Source organism: Fragaria vesca, linkage group LG2, assembly GCF_000184155.1.
Source record: "Fragaria vesca subsp. vesca linkage group LG2, FraVesHawaii_1.0, whole genome shotgun sequence".
NCBI classification, from domain to species: Eukaryota; Viridiplantae; Streptophyta; class Magnoliopsida; order Rosales; family Rosaceae; genus Fragaria; species Fragaria vesca.
Window position 1 is genome coordinate 32088010 of NC_020492.1, and position 17522 is coordinate 32105531.

The 17522-nt window shown below is 41.9% G+C and overlaps 4 protein-coding genes across 4 annotated transcripts; 2 read left to right on the forward strand and 2 right to left on the reverse strand.

Annotated features, from left to right (window-relative positions):
• Positions 1-395: 395 nt before the first annotated feature.
• On the reverse strand, positions 396-4982 carry LOC101305914 (transmembrane and coiled-coil domain-containing protein 4-like). Its single transcript, XM_004291769.1, has 15 exons — positions 4525-4982; positions 4355-4439; positions 3596-4078; positions 3308-3497; positions 3053-3205; positions 2665-2762; positions 2389-2480; positions 2107-2177; positions 1888-2023; positions 1559-1618; positions 1395-1480; positions 1232-1308; positions 960-1030; positions 776-833; positions 396-682 (listed from the first exon to the last, which is right to left on the reverse strand). Exons 1-15 carry the CDS (start codon positions 4857-4859, stop codon positions 512-514), a joined length of 2166 nt encoding a protein of 721 aa, XP_004291817.1. The 5' UTR covers positions 4860-4982; the 3' UTR covers positions 396-511.
• Positions 4983-5375: 393 nt separating this feature from the next.
• On the forward strand, positions 5376-7855 carry LOC101306787 (protein LTV1 homolog). Its single transcript, XM_004291772.1, has 5 exons — positions 5376-5845; positions 5933-6328; positions 6452-7042; positions 7272-7422; positions 7523-7855. The coding sequence occupies exons 1-4, from the start codon at positions 5450-5452 to the stop codon at positions 7401-7403; spliced, it is 1515 nt and encodes a 504-aa protein (XP_004291820.1). The 5' UTR covers positions 5376-5449; the 3' UTR covers positions 7404-7422; positions 7523-7855.
• Positions 7856-9186: 1331 nt separating this feature from the next.
• Positions 9187-11870, reverse strand: LOC101306494 (uncharacterized TPR repeat-containing protein At1g05150-like). Its single transcript, XM_004291771.1, has one exon. The coding sequence runs from the start codon at positions 11868-11870 to the stop codon at positions 9468-9470; it is 2403 nt and encodes an 800-aa protein (XP_004291819.1). The 3' UTR covers positions 9187-9467.
• Positions 11871-13489: 1619 nt separating this feature from the next.
• Positions 13490-17464, forward strand: LOC101301847. Its single transcript, XM_004293143.1, has 10 exons — positions 13490-13670; positions 13769-13858; positions 13950-14050; positions 14139-14252; positions 14325-14474; positions 14566-14631; positions 14715-14839; positions 14946-15258; positions 15425-16995; positions 17146-17464. Exons 1-10 carry the CDS (start codon positions 13490-13492, stop codon positions 17462-17464), a joined length of 3030 nt encoding a protein of 1009 aa, XP_004293191.1.
• Positions 17465-17522: the final 58 nt, after the last annotated feature.

The window sequence follows — 17522 nt, forward strand, 5'->3', positions numbered from 1 at the left end:
AACCGGGTTCAACTCCCGGCTCTTGAAGACTCATTTTTCTTTTATAATTCATATATTATTTTTCTTATTTCTTATTCTCCCGATGAATGTTGGGCTCAGAGTGGGCGATGTGTCTTCCTTGTGTGTGGTTTTGTGTCGATTAAGTCATTAGGGCTTCAATTCTTAGGGGATAACATTATTTTACTACCCTTCTCTGTAATAATATATCCAATCTCTTTATATTTTTAGTCGGTACAAAAAAAGATTATGTCTATTTTAGATTTGGTTTTAATTGAAATCTTTTCTCAAACTCTTTCATAATAAACATTTTTTTTTTCTTTCTTTTAGATAAATGTGTTTTAGTTAAATATTTGACATTGCAGCAAATTTTCTTATCACTTCAGTCAATTAGAATAAAAAAAAATTACGCCCGCCCGAGTTCTGAATCCTGGATCCGTCACTGAACAGAACTAGGAAGAAGGGACAGAACTGGTAATGGGAACATGGCGAAAACTGTGTCAGCCGAGCTGTTCTAATTTGTTTTCTTTTCGTCAGCCGAGCTGTTTTGTTCCTGCGGTGTTTTATCTTCTGCGTCTTCTTTTCTGAAAACAGGGTGGTAAGACTCAAGTTCAAGTAGCTCCAAGATCTGTTTTGTCTTCCAAAGATAGGATGAATGGCCTTCTACAAATTGTGTTACATCAACCTGCAAAGCGAATGGATAAGTAAGTTTAACAGTAAAAGAGACACAACTGCAAATATAAGACGGGATTTCGAATTAGAGAATTAGAGAACTTGCATTTTCGATGCCAGGAACATTGACAGCTTGAATTCCAGCCAAACCTTGAGATAGCAAACTGTACAAGATAGACCCCATTTGGTATCAGATTTGAAACTAGCTTAAACGTTTTATATATGTAGAAGTAGTAACCTGAATACATATCTTTGATACAGAACATTTTATGAATTAATAACATTAATACCTTGCACGGAAGGCAACTCCTAGTGTCCAATCATTTGTAGAAAAAGCATTCACAAATCTCCCTGCCACCATCTGTGAACCAGAAATAGGTTTAGTGTTACTTGTACAAACAGTACCAGCACCAAAGAAAACTTGCATAGAAAACCAATCAAAAGTATGTGAAACAGAATAGGTCGAGTGGTATTTGAAAGATTAGTACTATAGTATTTGCACAGACAAAACTTACAGCAGAAACCAATTTGAATATGGAAACAAAAAAACAGACAAGTCTACCTTCCGGGCATCTTCCCAATTTTCATCTTCAATTGACACTGGTGCTCCAAGTAGGACAACCCTTTCTACCAGACCAGCTATACAAGTGCAAAATCAAAAGTATATTTGAGTACATAACAACTAAAATTACATACAGTAAGATGAATCAGATAGCGGTGGTTACCGTTGTTCCCTTCTGCTTCAGCTAAACATTCCAGACATTTAAAAACCACTCTGCCCCCAAGTGAGAATCCTATTAGAGTCACGGGCCTGGACCATCAATGGAGAATCTAAGTGAACGATACATATAATTTTTCAACAAGTGAGATGGAACACATCTTTTTTTACCTGTTGCCTTGCAGTCCCTTCAACAATACTTCAGCGAGCATCTTCCCAGCTTTATCTGATCTGAGCCAGGAAAACTGAATTTAATATTTTTTGTCTCCCACTCCAAGTATTAAAAACTCAAATTGCCAATAATATCAAGTGCATCATATGAGTCCCATGGTCTCACCTTGAAAGCTGATTATATATGAAACACATGATAACTATAACAACTTAAGCTGAACTAAAATTTGCAAGGGGTGGATAGCAGTCATAGCACCAGATGAATTTAGCATTGGCACTTTAAATGAGTCGGTTCATTGTGGAAATGAAGTGGAAAAGGGATAATTTACCTGTCAGCTGCAATCGCCCATTTGCTATCAATAAGATCAGATGCAGTAACCAAGGTTGCTGGCATAGCAAAAGCTGCTACAAGTGTGTTTAATACGGTCAGCATGGCACCTTCTTTCATCAACTCGAGGGCAATTCCTGCAACAGGATGCAATAGTATTGGTGGTGGATATGCCGATAGTCAGTTAGAAAAGGTGACAGATATGAGGTTATGGAAGTACTTGAAGTAAGCCAGTCTTGGATTGCAGTGCTCAATGCAACCAAATTCTTAGACTCCCACCACAGTGCATACCTAAAAGTTCACTACATCAATACCGATTACTTAGCTAGTAATGATAAGTCAGATCCTATCTAAGGCTTCTAAAGGACAGGATACTTCCAAGTGAAGAATTAGCAAATAAATAGAAGGTCTTCTTGAGCACAAAAAAAAAAAGAAGAGAAAAGTTAACTACACTAAGGTTCGTCATGATCTTTGATGCACATGATATGATATATTTTCTTACCTCTCCAAGTGGTCATTGTAGCCTTCCCAAGGCCTTACAAAATCTTCATCCTCAAACACAAGTCCTGAAACCACTATTCCCACTCCTAGCCGCTGAAAAGGTTTACTGAAATCGGTAAGCATTTCATTCATAAAAGATGGGGTTATGCCATAAGAACAATCTCCATTCATTATTACAATATCATAAGAATCCCTTAGGAACAGATCACAACTCCCTACCCCCAAAAAACTTTCAAAGTAATTAATAAAACCATTAAAATGTCAAACTTGAACTCACTCCTTGGTTATAAGTTCCTTCAACTGCTTTGAACTCAAATTCTTCAATGTTGCCGATTCTTCTAGCCATTTTAGTCCCGGTTAGTCCAGCTCCAGCAGCTGAGATTGTGAGAAAAAAGTAGTTAAGTATCCGCTCCATGCCCCTTTCTTTAGATTGAAGACGTAACATCTCTTAATTGCTGCCCCCAAAGCATGAATTCTGTCTAAATAAGACTGTGCTTCATACAAACTTCAAAGTCTAAGACAAAAGGTAATTGGCTAATCGCTAACACAGATTTTGACACAAGGTATCATAAACTGCCAATCTTCAAATGGCTGATTGCTTTAACAATCACAGGAACTTTTTAATAAAATTCAAATTATATTAAAACAAAAAATCACTTTTGCACCTCCAAATGATGCAGCAACAGCAACAGAACCAGTAACAGACCCTGCGGCAGTTGCTGCAGCAGCGAAGCCAGTTGCTCCTATTGCAGGAATAATGCCACCCAAGATAGGAGCTAGAGCACTCAATCCCTGAGCAATTGCAGGAGCAGCTAGACCTGTGAAAAGATCGAAGACAAAACAGAATAATCTACTGCTTCTGTCCTAAGATTGTACAGCTAGACAGCCGAGTGATCACTACAAATTGACGGATCTCATACCACCGGTGATAGCCATTAAAGTTCCTCCTGTTAAAGCAGCTGCACCAATTAGACCTCCACGCTTCCAGTTTTCCCATGAGATATCATCATTTTCTTTTTTCTCTCCATCAGCATCTTCTGTCTTCTCTGCATTAGCACTCTCTTTTAAGGAAGCCATGAAAGAACAAGCAACCATCGTCTCCATAACTTCCTGAAAAATAGAATATTCATCATAACTGACTATATTGACACAGACATGAATGACCACTTAACAATGAAAAAAAAGGAACTGCTACTGTATAGACGCACCACTTTTAGCCATTCCACCCCAAGCCAAGTTGCCAGCAACCTCAGTGCAACGCGGTGTCGAGCATCATAACCGTTCCTTACTTTATCGCCACTTACACTACTGTCTGCCACACAGGCTGACAAAATTACATAAAGAACTGTTATTTTCTTCTCATAGCTGAGCCGCCTTCCCTCCTCAACAGGCACGTCAAGGCGTTTAGATTCAGTTGGATCTTTTATTTCAGTTGATATCACAGAAACGGTCCTCTTTGGGGCCTCATAAGGCTTGTCAGCGACCTCAGAAGCTATTTCAGTTTCAGTATCGGAAAATTTTTCACGACATTTAGCTTCATATTCATAATTCTCACTTCTATCCACTAAATGAGCATCGGCACTTTCCTCACTACGAACCATGGTATCAACAGTTTTTGTCAGAGCAACTTCCTTCTCGGATTTCTCAGCAGAAGCCACCTCAGCTGTCTCCTCCTTAAGTAAGGTCAAGAACTGAACCAAAATAACTAAATCAATACAACACCCAGCAAACTACCAACAACACATAAAAATGATAAACCAAAATTAAACTTGTGAGCCAAAAATTCAATAAAAATCTGTACTCCTCTTCCAAGCAAACAATGGAAATCAAACTAACAGCGGTAACCTTCAAGCTGCATTACATTAATCATAGATGATGCCAAGAATAATGTAGTATAATGACACGTTTATCGATTTCAACAGTTCGAAATTCAAAGAAATAAGAGATGATGAATGAAGAAAACACACCGCTCCTACATGATGCCGAACTTGTGATGAAGATCCTGCAGTTTCCTTCAGCCCCTTCCATGATTTGTCCTCCACTCCAAGAAACCTAAAATTCAACCAAAACAACTATAGAATCAAAAACTGCTCAATCTTAAACCAATTATAAGCACAACTAATTAGTTTTAGATTACCTGAGAACAGGATAAAGCAAACCAGAACTCTCGTGGATCCAAAGCCCGGGATCGTCCGAAACCGAAACGGTCCGACCTATGCCGACACCGTCATTGATCGTCTCCTCCTCAAGAGGAAGCAAAGCATTCAACGGCTTAGTCTGGTGGATCTGAGTCTGGTGAAGCGCCAGAGCGAACAACGCTCCAGCGGCGTATCGCTGAGTCTGAGTTAGTACTACCTTCGCCTCCATAACCGGCGGTGCTTCGGGTTTAGAGGTCACAGAGCATCGAAAACGCAATAGATTAGAATTAGCAAACGGAACTAGAGGTTTTAATGTAGCGTAGAAGATTCTCATTCAGAATTGAAAGTCACATGAACTCAGAATGTTATCCAAAAAGAATAACTAATTCTCCCGCCGTAACTAACTCTCATTCAGAATTGAAAGTCACATGAGATTCGTTCCTTTACCTTTTCAACCGGACACTGGCCTTGCCGTAACGGCTTTTTCCCGCTGTTGGCGCGAGGAACTGGGACTCCAGCGGCCGCCACGTGGCACTAATAATGAAGCGTGTAACTGCTACATGTCGAACGGAAATAGTTTTTACTCTAGCCTGGCCCACTGAGCCTGGACCGCCTAGACACGCGCCGTTTCTGCTAACCCGCAAAAAGCTCATTTCCTACTAATTTTTAATTTTTAATTTTTAAAAGATGGACCCCCTGGCCCCGTTTTGGCCCACTAAACATCGACCGCATAGCCGCGCCGTGTCCTCCTAGCCCACAAAAAGCCCATTTCGCACTTTTTTTGTTTTGTGTTTTGCTGTAGGGTTTTTGTAGCTCGAATCCTGTAGGTAAGGGTTTTGTGTAGCGATTCTTCTTCTGCAGTTGTGCTCCTCCTATCAGCTGTTCACAAATTCCAAGCAAACCTTCTCTGATTCATTCCTAATAATGGGGAAGAAGAAGTTCATCGACAAGAAAAAGTCGTCGACTTTCCAATTAATCGCCCGAGACTCCTCCGATCCCAACTACGACGACTCACCCGGCGGCGACCGGGTCTTCATCCAAGTCTCCGGCCAGCCCACCAACGATGCCGATTCCATCTTCGCCGACGCGCCTGAGGACGAAGAAGGTGACCACTACTACGACCACGCTTACGGAAGCTATTCTGCGGCGGCGCCTCAGCCCCTGCCGGAGAAAGTGAGGAAGGAGATTCTCGACCTCGGGTTTCCCGACGACGGTTACAACTACTTGAACCACCTGAGGGAGATCAAGAACGCCGGCGGTGGCTCCGCGTATTACTCCAATCCCAAGGCTAAGCTCGAGCAGCTTCCGCATGACGTCAAGGTGAGTTTTGTACAGCTCATTTTCTGTTTCGGTTGTAACAGAATTGTTGGGATGTGTTATTGAATGAGTTTGGTGTCGATTTTTCAGGCATATGATGCTTCGAGATTGCGAATTTCGGAGAAGGAGGTTCCGGATGAGAAGGATATATACACTGTGGCGTCTAAGACTGTCAATGTGAGGGTTCAGAGAGCTGTTGATCCTGAAGTGTCTGCATTGCTTGATGATAGTGATGCTGTGTCGCGGTTCGGTTCTGATGATGAGGATTTGGAGGAGGATTTTGTGATTAAGGCGAATCTTGCTGATGGAGACGAAGAGGAGGAGGTTTGTGTATGTGAGGGGCCAAGTTTTGTTGAGCAATCGGAGAGCAAGAATGTGAGCAATGTAGTTGGTATGGTTGAAAGGAATAGCACGGAGAGGGGAAAGGGTGAGTTTGTGGTGGATGATCCACGAGCTCGGAGGGATGTGGATGACGAATTTGATATGGTGAGTTGTTTTTTGTGTTATATTTTGGTTGTGTGGTCTAATTAAAGTCTACAGTTTGAGTTTTATGAAGATGTATATGGGTTAATGTATTACTATTTCATGTTTTGGTTACATAAAAATCAGGTCTTAAGTCGGGAATATGATAATGACGATGATGAGGATGACTATGATGGTGGTGATCATGATGATGGTTATTTTTATGGAGATGAAGAGGATACATCCATTGAGGAGAAGCTCAAGGACGTAAAACTTAATGACTGCGTGAAGGATGACTTTGAACTTAATGAATACGAGGTCCCGGGAGATGGTGAGGAGATACAAAAAACAAAGCAGCTTGGGAAGATATATGAGAATGAAGATCAAGAGGACGAGGTGGTAATTGTAGAGGAGTCTAGTGATGAATCACAAAAATGGGACTGTGAGACTGTTGTTACTACATATTCAACACTTGAAAACCATCCTGCAAAAATTGGAGCTCCAGAACTAAGTAGAAAGAAGAAGCAGCTTTCAGAAACCGTTTTTAAAGGCTTGGATGCCTCAAATACTTTGATAAAACTTGGAGGAAAACAGAGGCTGCCTGTGGACTTCTTGCCTGGTAATAGAAGACCTCCTGCTGCTACAGAGAAGGTGGAAGATACAGGTAGCTTGAAAACTGAGCAGCAGAAAAGGAAGCAACATGGTCAGGAGTCAAAGGAGCAGAAGAAAGAGCGGAAGGTATGAGTCTGCTATTTGTTTAAGCTCATCTTGGACATGACATTCCATTCATCTTGCCTTACATTGAAAGATTAATGCGCCAGCTTATGATGATGAAAATCTGCATTCAAATATCTCATAACTACTGATCTTGTCATTTAATAATATCAGGAATCATACTGTCTGTTTTATGGTTCTGTTGGTAAATTTTGGCTGTTCCTTTGATGATAACTTGAATATATCTGTGCAGTCGGCTGTCAAGGAGGAAAGGCGTGAAGCACGGCGTGCTAAAAAGGAATTGAAGGAACTTTACAAGGGTGAAGCGCAGCATGCTCAGAGAATAGCTGCTATATCTGGCCCTTCTTCCAAGCGTCTGATGTGATTGTGCTGATCATCAAATGGTAATTGGAATGGAATCACCATTGACTTACAATCAGATTGGTGACTGAATGTGCCAAGTATGCTTTATACCGATCGGTTTGTTTACATGTGTTCCTGTAGGTGAGACTTAAGAATGCACTGGACTTTTGTCAAGAAGTGTGGCATCCCCTCAGCTTTCATGGTTTGGAGCGAGCACATATATGTCAGCAGTTTTGAGAGAATGGATATTTGGATTGTAGTTGGTTTACAACAGCATATCAAGTCTAGTTCTGTTGTTTTGGGCATGTCATAATATATAGGGTATGAGTTGAGTAGTTCTATGGAGTGGATTATGTAACGTGGCTGGAGCTTGAAGATAAAACCGTCTCTCTTCAACTCTCTCTTCAACTTTCCAACATATTTCATTTATTTTTGTCTGGAAATTTCTAATGTATTCATCATTTCATCAGATTCTTTTTCGTTTTCCATTTTCACAATGCATGATACTAGTTATCTGCTTGCTTTGTCTTATATTCTCTTTTCGTTACACTTGTATATGTGCTCCATGACTGTATTTGCCTCCTTTGTTAAAGTAGGTTGGTGTTTCCTCAGCTTGGATTTCGTCTTGGTATAAGAAAAGCAGCTCCCCTTGCCGACTGTTTCAATATCTTTGCTACATATGGGATATGCATGATGAACCAAAACAGATATTCAATGATGATGTGAAACAACTCTGGGTTTATTTAATTGTTTCCAAGAAACGAAAAGTACAACAATATAATGCCTAATGAGGAATTGGAGCCATATTGCCCCTACCAAAACAGGGTGTGGGACTCCAGAGGTCATAGTCTTCAAGAGCTATTTCCGATGGCTCTGCTTTGTACTCTTCCTTCCTTAACGATACCTGATTTTGCAGCTGGTAGGAGGGAAGATATGATGGTGATGGGGCTGGGGCTGGGGCTGGGGCTAGTGATATTGACGATGGAGGTAAAGCCGTCACTCTTGGCATATTCCTCAATATAGACAGCATCATCATCACGACACAGAAAATGTGCTTCGCTGAGCTTACTGCTACTGTTGGCATGATGATTCTGCAGTAGCTCTGGTTATGGTTTGAATATCTAACCGATCAAGAGTGCATTGACATTGTCAGCAACAACTCCTGATTTTATATATGAAGTATTATCAAGTATGATAGGAATTCTTTCTTTCTTTCTCATACCAGATGGATGACTTACCATGTTTCTTGCATGCGTCTAGTGCTTTCAACGGAATGTATGCTCTACAGCCTCTACTCAAAGATTGTCCCCCAAAACTTTAGAAAACCAAATAAAATGCGGAATGGTTTGCTAAATGGTACTTGTTAGAATACATAGATTTTGTAGACATGCCTAATATTAATTTAGAGTGTTCTTACAGTATGAGGTTTAGGCACAACGTCCCCTCTTGTATTCTGAGGTTTCATTAATGGTTATGACGTGAGGATTGCCGTTTAGCCCTTGTATTCAAAAATAAATAAAATGCGGTTCTGCATTTTCAACGATAGCTGCACTCACCAATAGAGCGCTTCAATGCATTTCAACTCCTGTTTAGGCTATAATGTGTTTCCCTTCTTATTTATCTGTTGGTACGGGTGGCCCTTCTCTGTTCGAGGGTAAATGTGTTTGTGTCGACAGAATTTTGTAAAGAGCGTCCTGTAATACAAGGTCTATATTAATAGTCATAATTGTAAACACAGATAACAGAAGGCAGAAAATTCATATCTCCTGTTTCGCAACACTGATAAATTCAATCTACAAGAATATGCAAAGATGCCAGCCCTGGATAAAAATCTGGATTAACAATGAAAGAACCTCCAAGGAAGTGATACAACAGACAAAAAAAGTCTCCATACAAGTATGAATTGTACAGATGATATCGGCAGAGAAGGACATCAGAGGCGTAAACGGAATCCATGGAAACAAATGTAACAAGGGTATGATTCCCATATAACACATTCATGACATGAGCTATATATTTCACACTGAACAACTAGAACATCAAAAAGGATTATACAGAATAAACAGAAACAGAAAACTGATTCTAGCTACAGGTCATTATGGGATTGCAAATTAAAGCACTTGCACTTGTCTTTCATGGCTTCACTCTCAGTTCCATACTCTCTGAATCTGTATTCTTCCTGCTTATTGGCAGGAGGAACCTTTCCCTCGCTGTAGCATTGATTGCACAAACTGAAATGAGATTTTATCTCCTTAAAGCGAGACCCAATAATTGGATAGCGGCAAACTGAACAGACATGATTACCATGGCGATTCCTATCCCCAGTTTCAAGCTTCAACAGTGTGGACATGATACCAAAACCCCAATCAGGGTCATCGAACATGACTAGAAACTCTGTGTAAGACATTGTTGAAGGATCTGTTTCTCCATGGAGTTCTAGCATCTCACTAACCCCATGGGAAGGGACATATATAGCTCTCAACAGTTTAATATATTTAGTTGCGTCAGATTTTCTTATCTGAGCACCACCACCTTCATTCACAGGGCGCCACAAAAGCGCATCAAAAGCAACTCGCTTGCGCTTTTCTGGCGAGCCACTGCAAATAGGGGCTAGAACAGCAAAAAACATGCCCAAGTCCACCCTACCTGCACCTGTATCATCAAAAACAGAGAGTATCCTCTCGTTTATGGCTTTCACAGCTCCTTGAAACGTCTCAGGCTTTAGGAAAGTAAGCAACCTACGAAGAATTTCTTCCAGATTAGGCTTCCGTATGGACCTCTGCGGAGCACCAGTACCTGAATACGACACTGGTACGTCACCATCACTCATCTCCTTTTTAAGGAGATCCACATCACAACGACTCAACCTGGTAATCCTCTGAAATGCCCTAATCTCAAGTGCAATGGCCAAGTCTTGCCTCAATGTTGTCTTCTCCCCGACTGCCTTAAATTTTGTAGCTTCCACAGTGACAAAGGAAGTTTCCCCATTGTTACCCCCATTTGCCTTCACCTTCTTCTTCTGCAGCTGCTTCAAATGTGCAATGGCATCATGCAATTCAACCCTGTTGGTCATTTTCAATGCTTCCTTCAAAGCTTTCTTAGCATCCTCAGTTTCCTTAGCTCCCAACAATGACACAGCCCTGTTAAGCTGAGCACGCCAATGGTTGGGCCACACAGCTAAAACCCTAGTATACATCTCCGAAGCTCTCTGGAACCTTCCCAAGTCCATATAAAGCCCACCCAGATTGTACAAGGCATCAACATGGCCAGGTTTCAAATCAATGGCTTTCTGAAAAACCTCAATCGCCCTCTCATCCTCGCCCAAAGCATGCAATGCCGAAGCCAAATCACAATGTGCATCAGCATAGTCCGGTTTCATGAAAATGGACTCTTCCAAGGCTTTAACAGCCGCCCTATACTCCCCAACCCCAAATAGAGCACTTCCCAAAAGCTTCAAGGCTCTAAAATGAGTCGGACAAAGTATAGCAGCCTCTCTATAATACTCACAAGCACTTAAAACCATACCTTCACCTTCAAGAGAAATCCCCAAATTCACATAAATCTGCGGAAGCAAATACGCCCACTGATTCCCACCGGCCTCCGCTGCTTCCAGCGCCAACAAAAACTCCTCTTTCGACTCCTTATACCTGCCAAGAACATACAAACAATTTCCGGCTCTGAAATGTGGCCTAACATCCACCGGCTGCAACTCGCAAGCCCTCTTGAAACTAACCAAAGCCTCTTTAAACAACTGATGCTCATATAAAACCCTCCCAATGGCCATATGCCCATCGAAAGCCTGCTCCCTCGACCTAGCCCCGTCGGCACGGCTCCTCATCACACCCAATTCCTTCACAAACAGAGCATAATCATGCCCGGACTCCTCCCAATACACTCTCTTCTCCGAAATCTCCGAAGAAGGCCCCAATTCTCTAGACCACCCGGCCTCCGAATACGAGTCCAAATTCTCACCCTTCACCTTGCCATTACTCCCCGCCTGCTTCGCCTTCAACCTCTTCACCAAAATCTCCAAATCATCCACAATCTTCCACGTGTCATCAAACACGATCCCGTGGTTCGGCGACACCGCCCACGCCGCCGTCCGCTGCTTCTTCTGCGACTCGCCGACTCGCTCGTCCACTATCGACGACGACGACGCCTCGGAGGCCATGGAGGCTCCTTTAACCTCATCCAGACTTAGCTCCAGGCCAAGCGCGTCGAAGTCGCGGTCGACGTCGCCGGCGCCGTCGTCGTAGGTCCGCAACAGCCCCTCGTAGGTGAGTCCCTTCTCGCCGTCGATGAAGTCGCCGTAGGTGCGGAAGACCTCGTCCAAAATGGCATTGATCTGCTCGTCGCTGAACTTGACCCTAGGGTTTACGGCGACGACGAGGGCGGCCATTTCCTCACGGTTGAGACCGCCGTCGTGGTTGACGTCGAATTGGTAGAAAATCCGCTTCACCTTCTCTGATCTGCTCCCTCTCGTCGCCATTATACCCCTCTCTCTCTCTCTCTCAGAGCACAAATTGAATTGCTTTCAATTTTGGTTGGTAGGGTTTGGAATACAGAGAGAGAGAAATGGGAAGAATTGATATAAATGGAAAAGGGAGTGAGGGACCAATTAAGGGGGGGGGGCTAATTCATTGAGGGGTTTTAAAAATTGATGAAGATTGAAAATTTTTACAGAGGGGGTTTCTGTTTCATTTTTGAGATTTGGTGGTGGTGGATCTGGGCCATCTGGCTTTGGATAAGCCAAAAGGGGCACCAGAAAACTATTGTTTTGCTCTTTTATTTGGCTGTCTTTTGCAAATACTATTTAATCTGGTTTTGGGGTTCTTACTCTTCCTGGTGAAATGAAAAAGAGGAAGGAGTGAAAGTGATGATGATGGGTGGTGGCAGAGTGAGAGGCTGTCATGTTCTTTTTCCTTTTTTATTTTTTTGTTTTTTGTTTTGTTTAGTGTTTATGAGCTGGACCTCTGGGCTGTCGAGGAGGTCTAGGTTTTGTGTACAAGGGTAATTTTGGAAAACAAATTTGACGTGTTGCCGACGATCGGAAGCCGGAAAATAGTTTAATTTTATTTTGAAATCTAAATCTAAATGCCTATGAAATGAAAGTGTGAGCCAAAAAAAATAATAAATTATAAAATAAGAAATTTTCGCGCGAACTCAAACAAATGATGGATATTGACGGGGTGAGAATGTGGAAGGCACCACATGACTCATTTGCTAATCTTGACAATGGCGAAAGCGAAAGTTAAGAATTCTGAAGAACGCGTTAAACCTGACTTGTAAGTTCTGAATTATTTTCATAAATGTCTAATCCCTTATTTATTTTTTGTTATCCTATATGCTTTATTGCTGTTTAACAACAGGATCATGATAATGATAATTATAGTTGCCATGGGAGTGTGTGGGCTTTCTTTCACAGCCCAACAACGGGACAACTGTGCTGTGGATGAGGTCAAAATAGTAAGTTCCAATATGGTTTCGGACTATTTTGTTAGCTCTTGGCGGTTGCTCGGATATCTGGGGTCGTTAGAATCCAGAGCGAGAGACGGGGGAAGCAAACGGTTCTTTGGCCACCGTTGCTATTTCCTTCTCTCGTTGCCTTCATTTTCAGGCCGGCAGCAACCCCTTCTGGTCTTCACGGTTCGGCCAAAAACCAACATTTTGCTCCAGATTCCGACTTTCCTTCTAGAACGTTTGGCCGTTCCGTCGACCCCAGAAACAAACACAAAGATAAAAACAAAAGGGTTCTGTTCTCTCTCTCTCTCTTACGTACATATCATCTTGTTTTGGTTACTCTAATCTGCCTCACTTTGCTGTTATAAGCCCCTACACATTCTGTTCCACATTACCCCATTTTCGATCACAACGTTTATTTTACGTCTGGAGTTTATCACAGAACAAGGTAAGCCTGGCAAAAAGAAGAAGAAGAAGAAAAAAAAGGACATGCACATTGGGATGAAATCATCTGTTTGAGCATTTTGAAGAGGTGACTGCTGTGGTTGCATTTTCTGAAGCTGGGAAATCTTAAAGGTTCTAGGGCTTTATTTTTTGGTATAGTTCTAGGGCTCTATTGCTTGTTGTTGTTCCGAGAGAAAATAAACAATGGCGACGGAGGAGCATGCGAATGAAGAGAAGATTCTTGTTTCGGTTAGGGTGAGACCATTGAATGACAAGGAAAAGGCAAAGAACGAGGTTTCCGATTGGAAATGCTTCCACAACACTGTCATGTACAACACCAACAGCCAAGCTGATCGGCCCTCGTCTCCCTCTGCGTATGCCTTCGGTAATTTCTACACACATAATGCACTTTCTTCCTCATCTGCATTTTGTGAAGTGGTTTCTTTTTCTAGTCCTTAACACTGTTTTTCATGTCGAGGACAGACAGAGTCTTTGGTAAGGACTCTTCTACGAAGCAGGTGTATGAAGAGGGAGCTAAGGAGGTTGCTCTTTCAGTCGTCAGCGGCATCAACTGTGAGTGATCATCCTCTAGTTCTTGTTTTCTGATGATACTATAGAGCAAACAAGGATCTTATATACTGTCTGATTGAAATATAATGTGCAGCAACCATTTTCGCCTATGGGCAAACAAGCAGTGGAAAGACATATACTATGAATGGGGTGACCGAATTTGCAGTTTCAGATATATATGATCACATGGAGAGAGTAAGTATACTGTCTACTAACATTTGAATTGTCATATCAACCAACCATGTTTCTAGGGCCTCGCATAATTTGAACATCTACGTTTCAGCAAAGTGATCGAGAATTCGTGTTGAAGTTCTCTGCCATGGAGATATATAATGAAGCTGTCAGAGATCTCCTCAGCTCCGAGAATGCTCAACTTAGGCTCCTAGATGATCCTGAGGTGAATGATTTATACATTTGAGTAGATGTTATTTATTGTTTGACAAAGTTTTAACTAATACCACTTGAACAGAAAGGTACAGTGGTCGAGAAACTTTCAGAGGAGGTTCTGAGAGACCGAAACCACCTGGAGGAGCTTCTTTCCACCTGTGCAGCTCAAAGGAAGATAGGAGAGACCTCTTTGAATGAAACTAGTTCAAGATCTCATCAGATTTTGCGACTGGTATGCTTAATTGGTTTGCCATTTACTCAAATAGTTACTTTTGAATTTGGCATGAGAACTTTGTTTTGAAGTCTTTTGTTGGAATCAACAGACAATTGAAAGTACTGCCAAACAATTAGACGGCCTCCAAAGTTCAGGCACTCTTGCTGCTACTGTGGTATGGAAATACTTATTTTACCTTAGGAATACTTATTCGAAGTGCTTATATACTAATAGGAATGAAAATGAAATTCTGTGCAGAATTTTGTTGATCTTGCGGGCAGCGAGCGTGTTGCTCAGGCATTATCGGCTGGTGCAAGATTGAAAGAAGGGTGTCACATAAATAAAAGTTTACTGACCCTGGGAACTGTAATCCGCAAATTAAGGTTCACTTGTTCTACCATCTAACTAAACGAAGTTCTTGTTTCATTTCTAAATCTCTACACCTTTTAAAATCTTGATGAAGTGAAATAATGTCATTAATGGATGCAGCAAGGGAAGAAATGGACACATACCTTACAGAGATTCCAAGCTTACACGGATACTGCAAAATTCTTTGGGAGGTAATGCTAGGACAGCTATCATTTGCACCATGAGTCCTGCACGAAGTCATGTTGAGCAATCGAAGAACACCCTGTTCTTTGCAAGTTGTGCAAAAGAGGTTACTACTAATGCAAAGGTCAATGTGGTAAGGTCAGATAAGGCATTGGTAAAGCAATTGCAGCAACAATTGGCGAAAATGGAAAACGCATTAAAGAGCTTAGAAACAAATTCAATGAAAGAGAAAGAACTTTTGCTGCAACAGGTGAGGAGATGACCTCTGTGACTAACCTTATACATGCACTTCTGTTAGTACCCAGAAAAACTTCAATGTGTATTTGATAAAAAGTTAGACTACGGAAGGGTTTTCTGTTGCGTTATACTTTGTTCTTTGGGATGCTAATGCTTTGGTTTAATGTTACATTATGCAGATGGATAAAGAAATAAAAGAACTGACCAAGCAACGTGATCTAGCTCAATCTCGGGTTCAAAATCTGCTAGAACCAGTAGAAGAAGGCCGATCTGGAATTGATGAAAATTCAGGATTGGAGTCATCAGACATTAATGTAACGCCATGCAATCCACCAGATAATACTGACAGACCTAGTTTTTCCTCGAATTCCAGCAAGCACATACGACGGCTTTCTGAGATTTCTGACGAAATTTTTCTGATGGATGGTATTGATCCAAACTTAGAAGGTTGGCAGGATATTGCAGAAAGATCTCAAGCAGAACCCAAATATATTGCACAAAGCTTTCATGCAGAACCTGGAAACAATGCACGAAGATCTCATGTAGAACCTCAAGGTATTGCACAAAGCAAAGACATTGCACAGGAGCATCTTACAGAACCTGAAGCTGTCTGCAAGGAGATTAGATGCATTGATCAAAGGGAAGAATCAAGCATGGACAAGAATAAAGTACCGATGGATGACGATGCAGGTTCATTATCACTGCAGAAGGAAGATGCCGAGTTGAGAAATGCTAGTGAAGAGTATGAAGCATTGCAGAGGACAATACAGGATTTGCAAAGGACGATTAACACTCTTGTGAGTCTTAATGGCCCTCTGGATCAATCTCCTTGTTCTTCTGAATCGAGCCCTGCAAGCGTAAGCTTCTCCAGAAGTAGAAGTGCAAGGGCAGTTCTCCTAAGTCCTCTATCTCTCTCTTCTCCAACTAAGGAGACGGTACAAAAGGAGACCGTCACTCCTACTCAGTTCAAATCAAAGCAAGTTATCAACATTGAAATGTCACCCACAGAAGATGTTCAAGCGCCTGTCATGAAAGCAACTACCAATAAAGAAGAAACTAGAGAACATGAGGCAGAGGAGGACTTGCCTGCTAAAACACAAGAATTCTCTAAGCGCAAGATGTCTAAACCGAAGCATGGAAAGCTAACCCGAAGAGACTCTGGTCGAGAATCTCTCTTGAGTGTTCAAGTGGAGGCAGAGGAGCGAATGCCAGATGAGGACAATGTTGTGGAGGAGTTGCCTAGAGGTTCAAAAGGTGGCTTGCGGTGGAAGCTTTTTAAATCAAAACAGCCTGGTTCTAAATCAGTGATGAGTTCTAAAGCATCTTCTGTTTTGAGTGCTCCGGTGGCTTGGAAAGTTATCCAAAACTATTCAGAGGCGGATTTGGAGGATAACGTCAGTGTTCTCAACTTTGATGATGAACATAAAAGAGACAATCATGACAAGCATGGACGATCTTCGAAGAGGCCTGGCCGTATGGATACTTCATCAATACAACGAGCATTGAGAAACAATTCTGATTGGCGGTCTGAATTTGAAAGACAGAGGGAATTGATAATCGAACTCTGGGATGCTTGCTATGTGCCATTGGTTCACAGATCCCATTTCTTCCTTCTTTACAAAGGAGATCCATCTGACTTTCTCTACTTGGAGGTAGAGCTTAGAAGACTGACCGCTCTAAGGGACACATTCTCTGACGGAAGTAACAGAAGTTCAGTGAGTGATCGTCATGCTCTCACTCCAGCTTCAAGGTAATCTTTCAGATTCCAACAAACATATGCACCTGGAACTCAACTTCAGAACACAACACTTCACACACGAGCGCCCACATTCACACTGCGCTCAACCCTTTTCGATTTAACCCTATTCTAATCTTTTTTCTTATTTGAACTGGGTAACAGTCTGAAGGCTCTTAAGAAAGAGAGGGAGATGTTAAGCAAGAAAGTGCATAGGAGGTTCTCAAGAAAAGATAGAGAAAGGCTTTACCAGAAGTGGGGGATTAGGCTGAACACGAAGGAGAGGAGCCTACAGTTGACAAACTATCTATGGACGAGCACAATGGACATGGGACACATCAGGGAGAGTGCTACACTTGTTGCGAAGTTGATTGGCCTTGCAGAGCCACTTCAGGCTCCCAAGGAGATACTTGGAATCAGCTTCTTATCGCGACCAGTTCCAAAGAAAGCCTCTTTCTGGAGAGACACCATGTCTACTCTATAGAACTGTTTGCTCCATGTAGAACAAGATGACTGTAGATATAGCTCAGCTCGAACAGAGA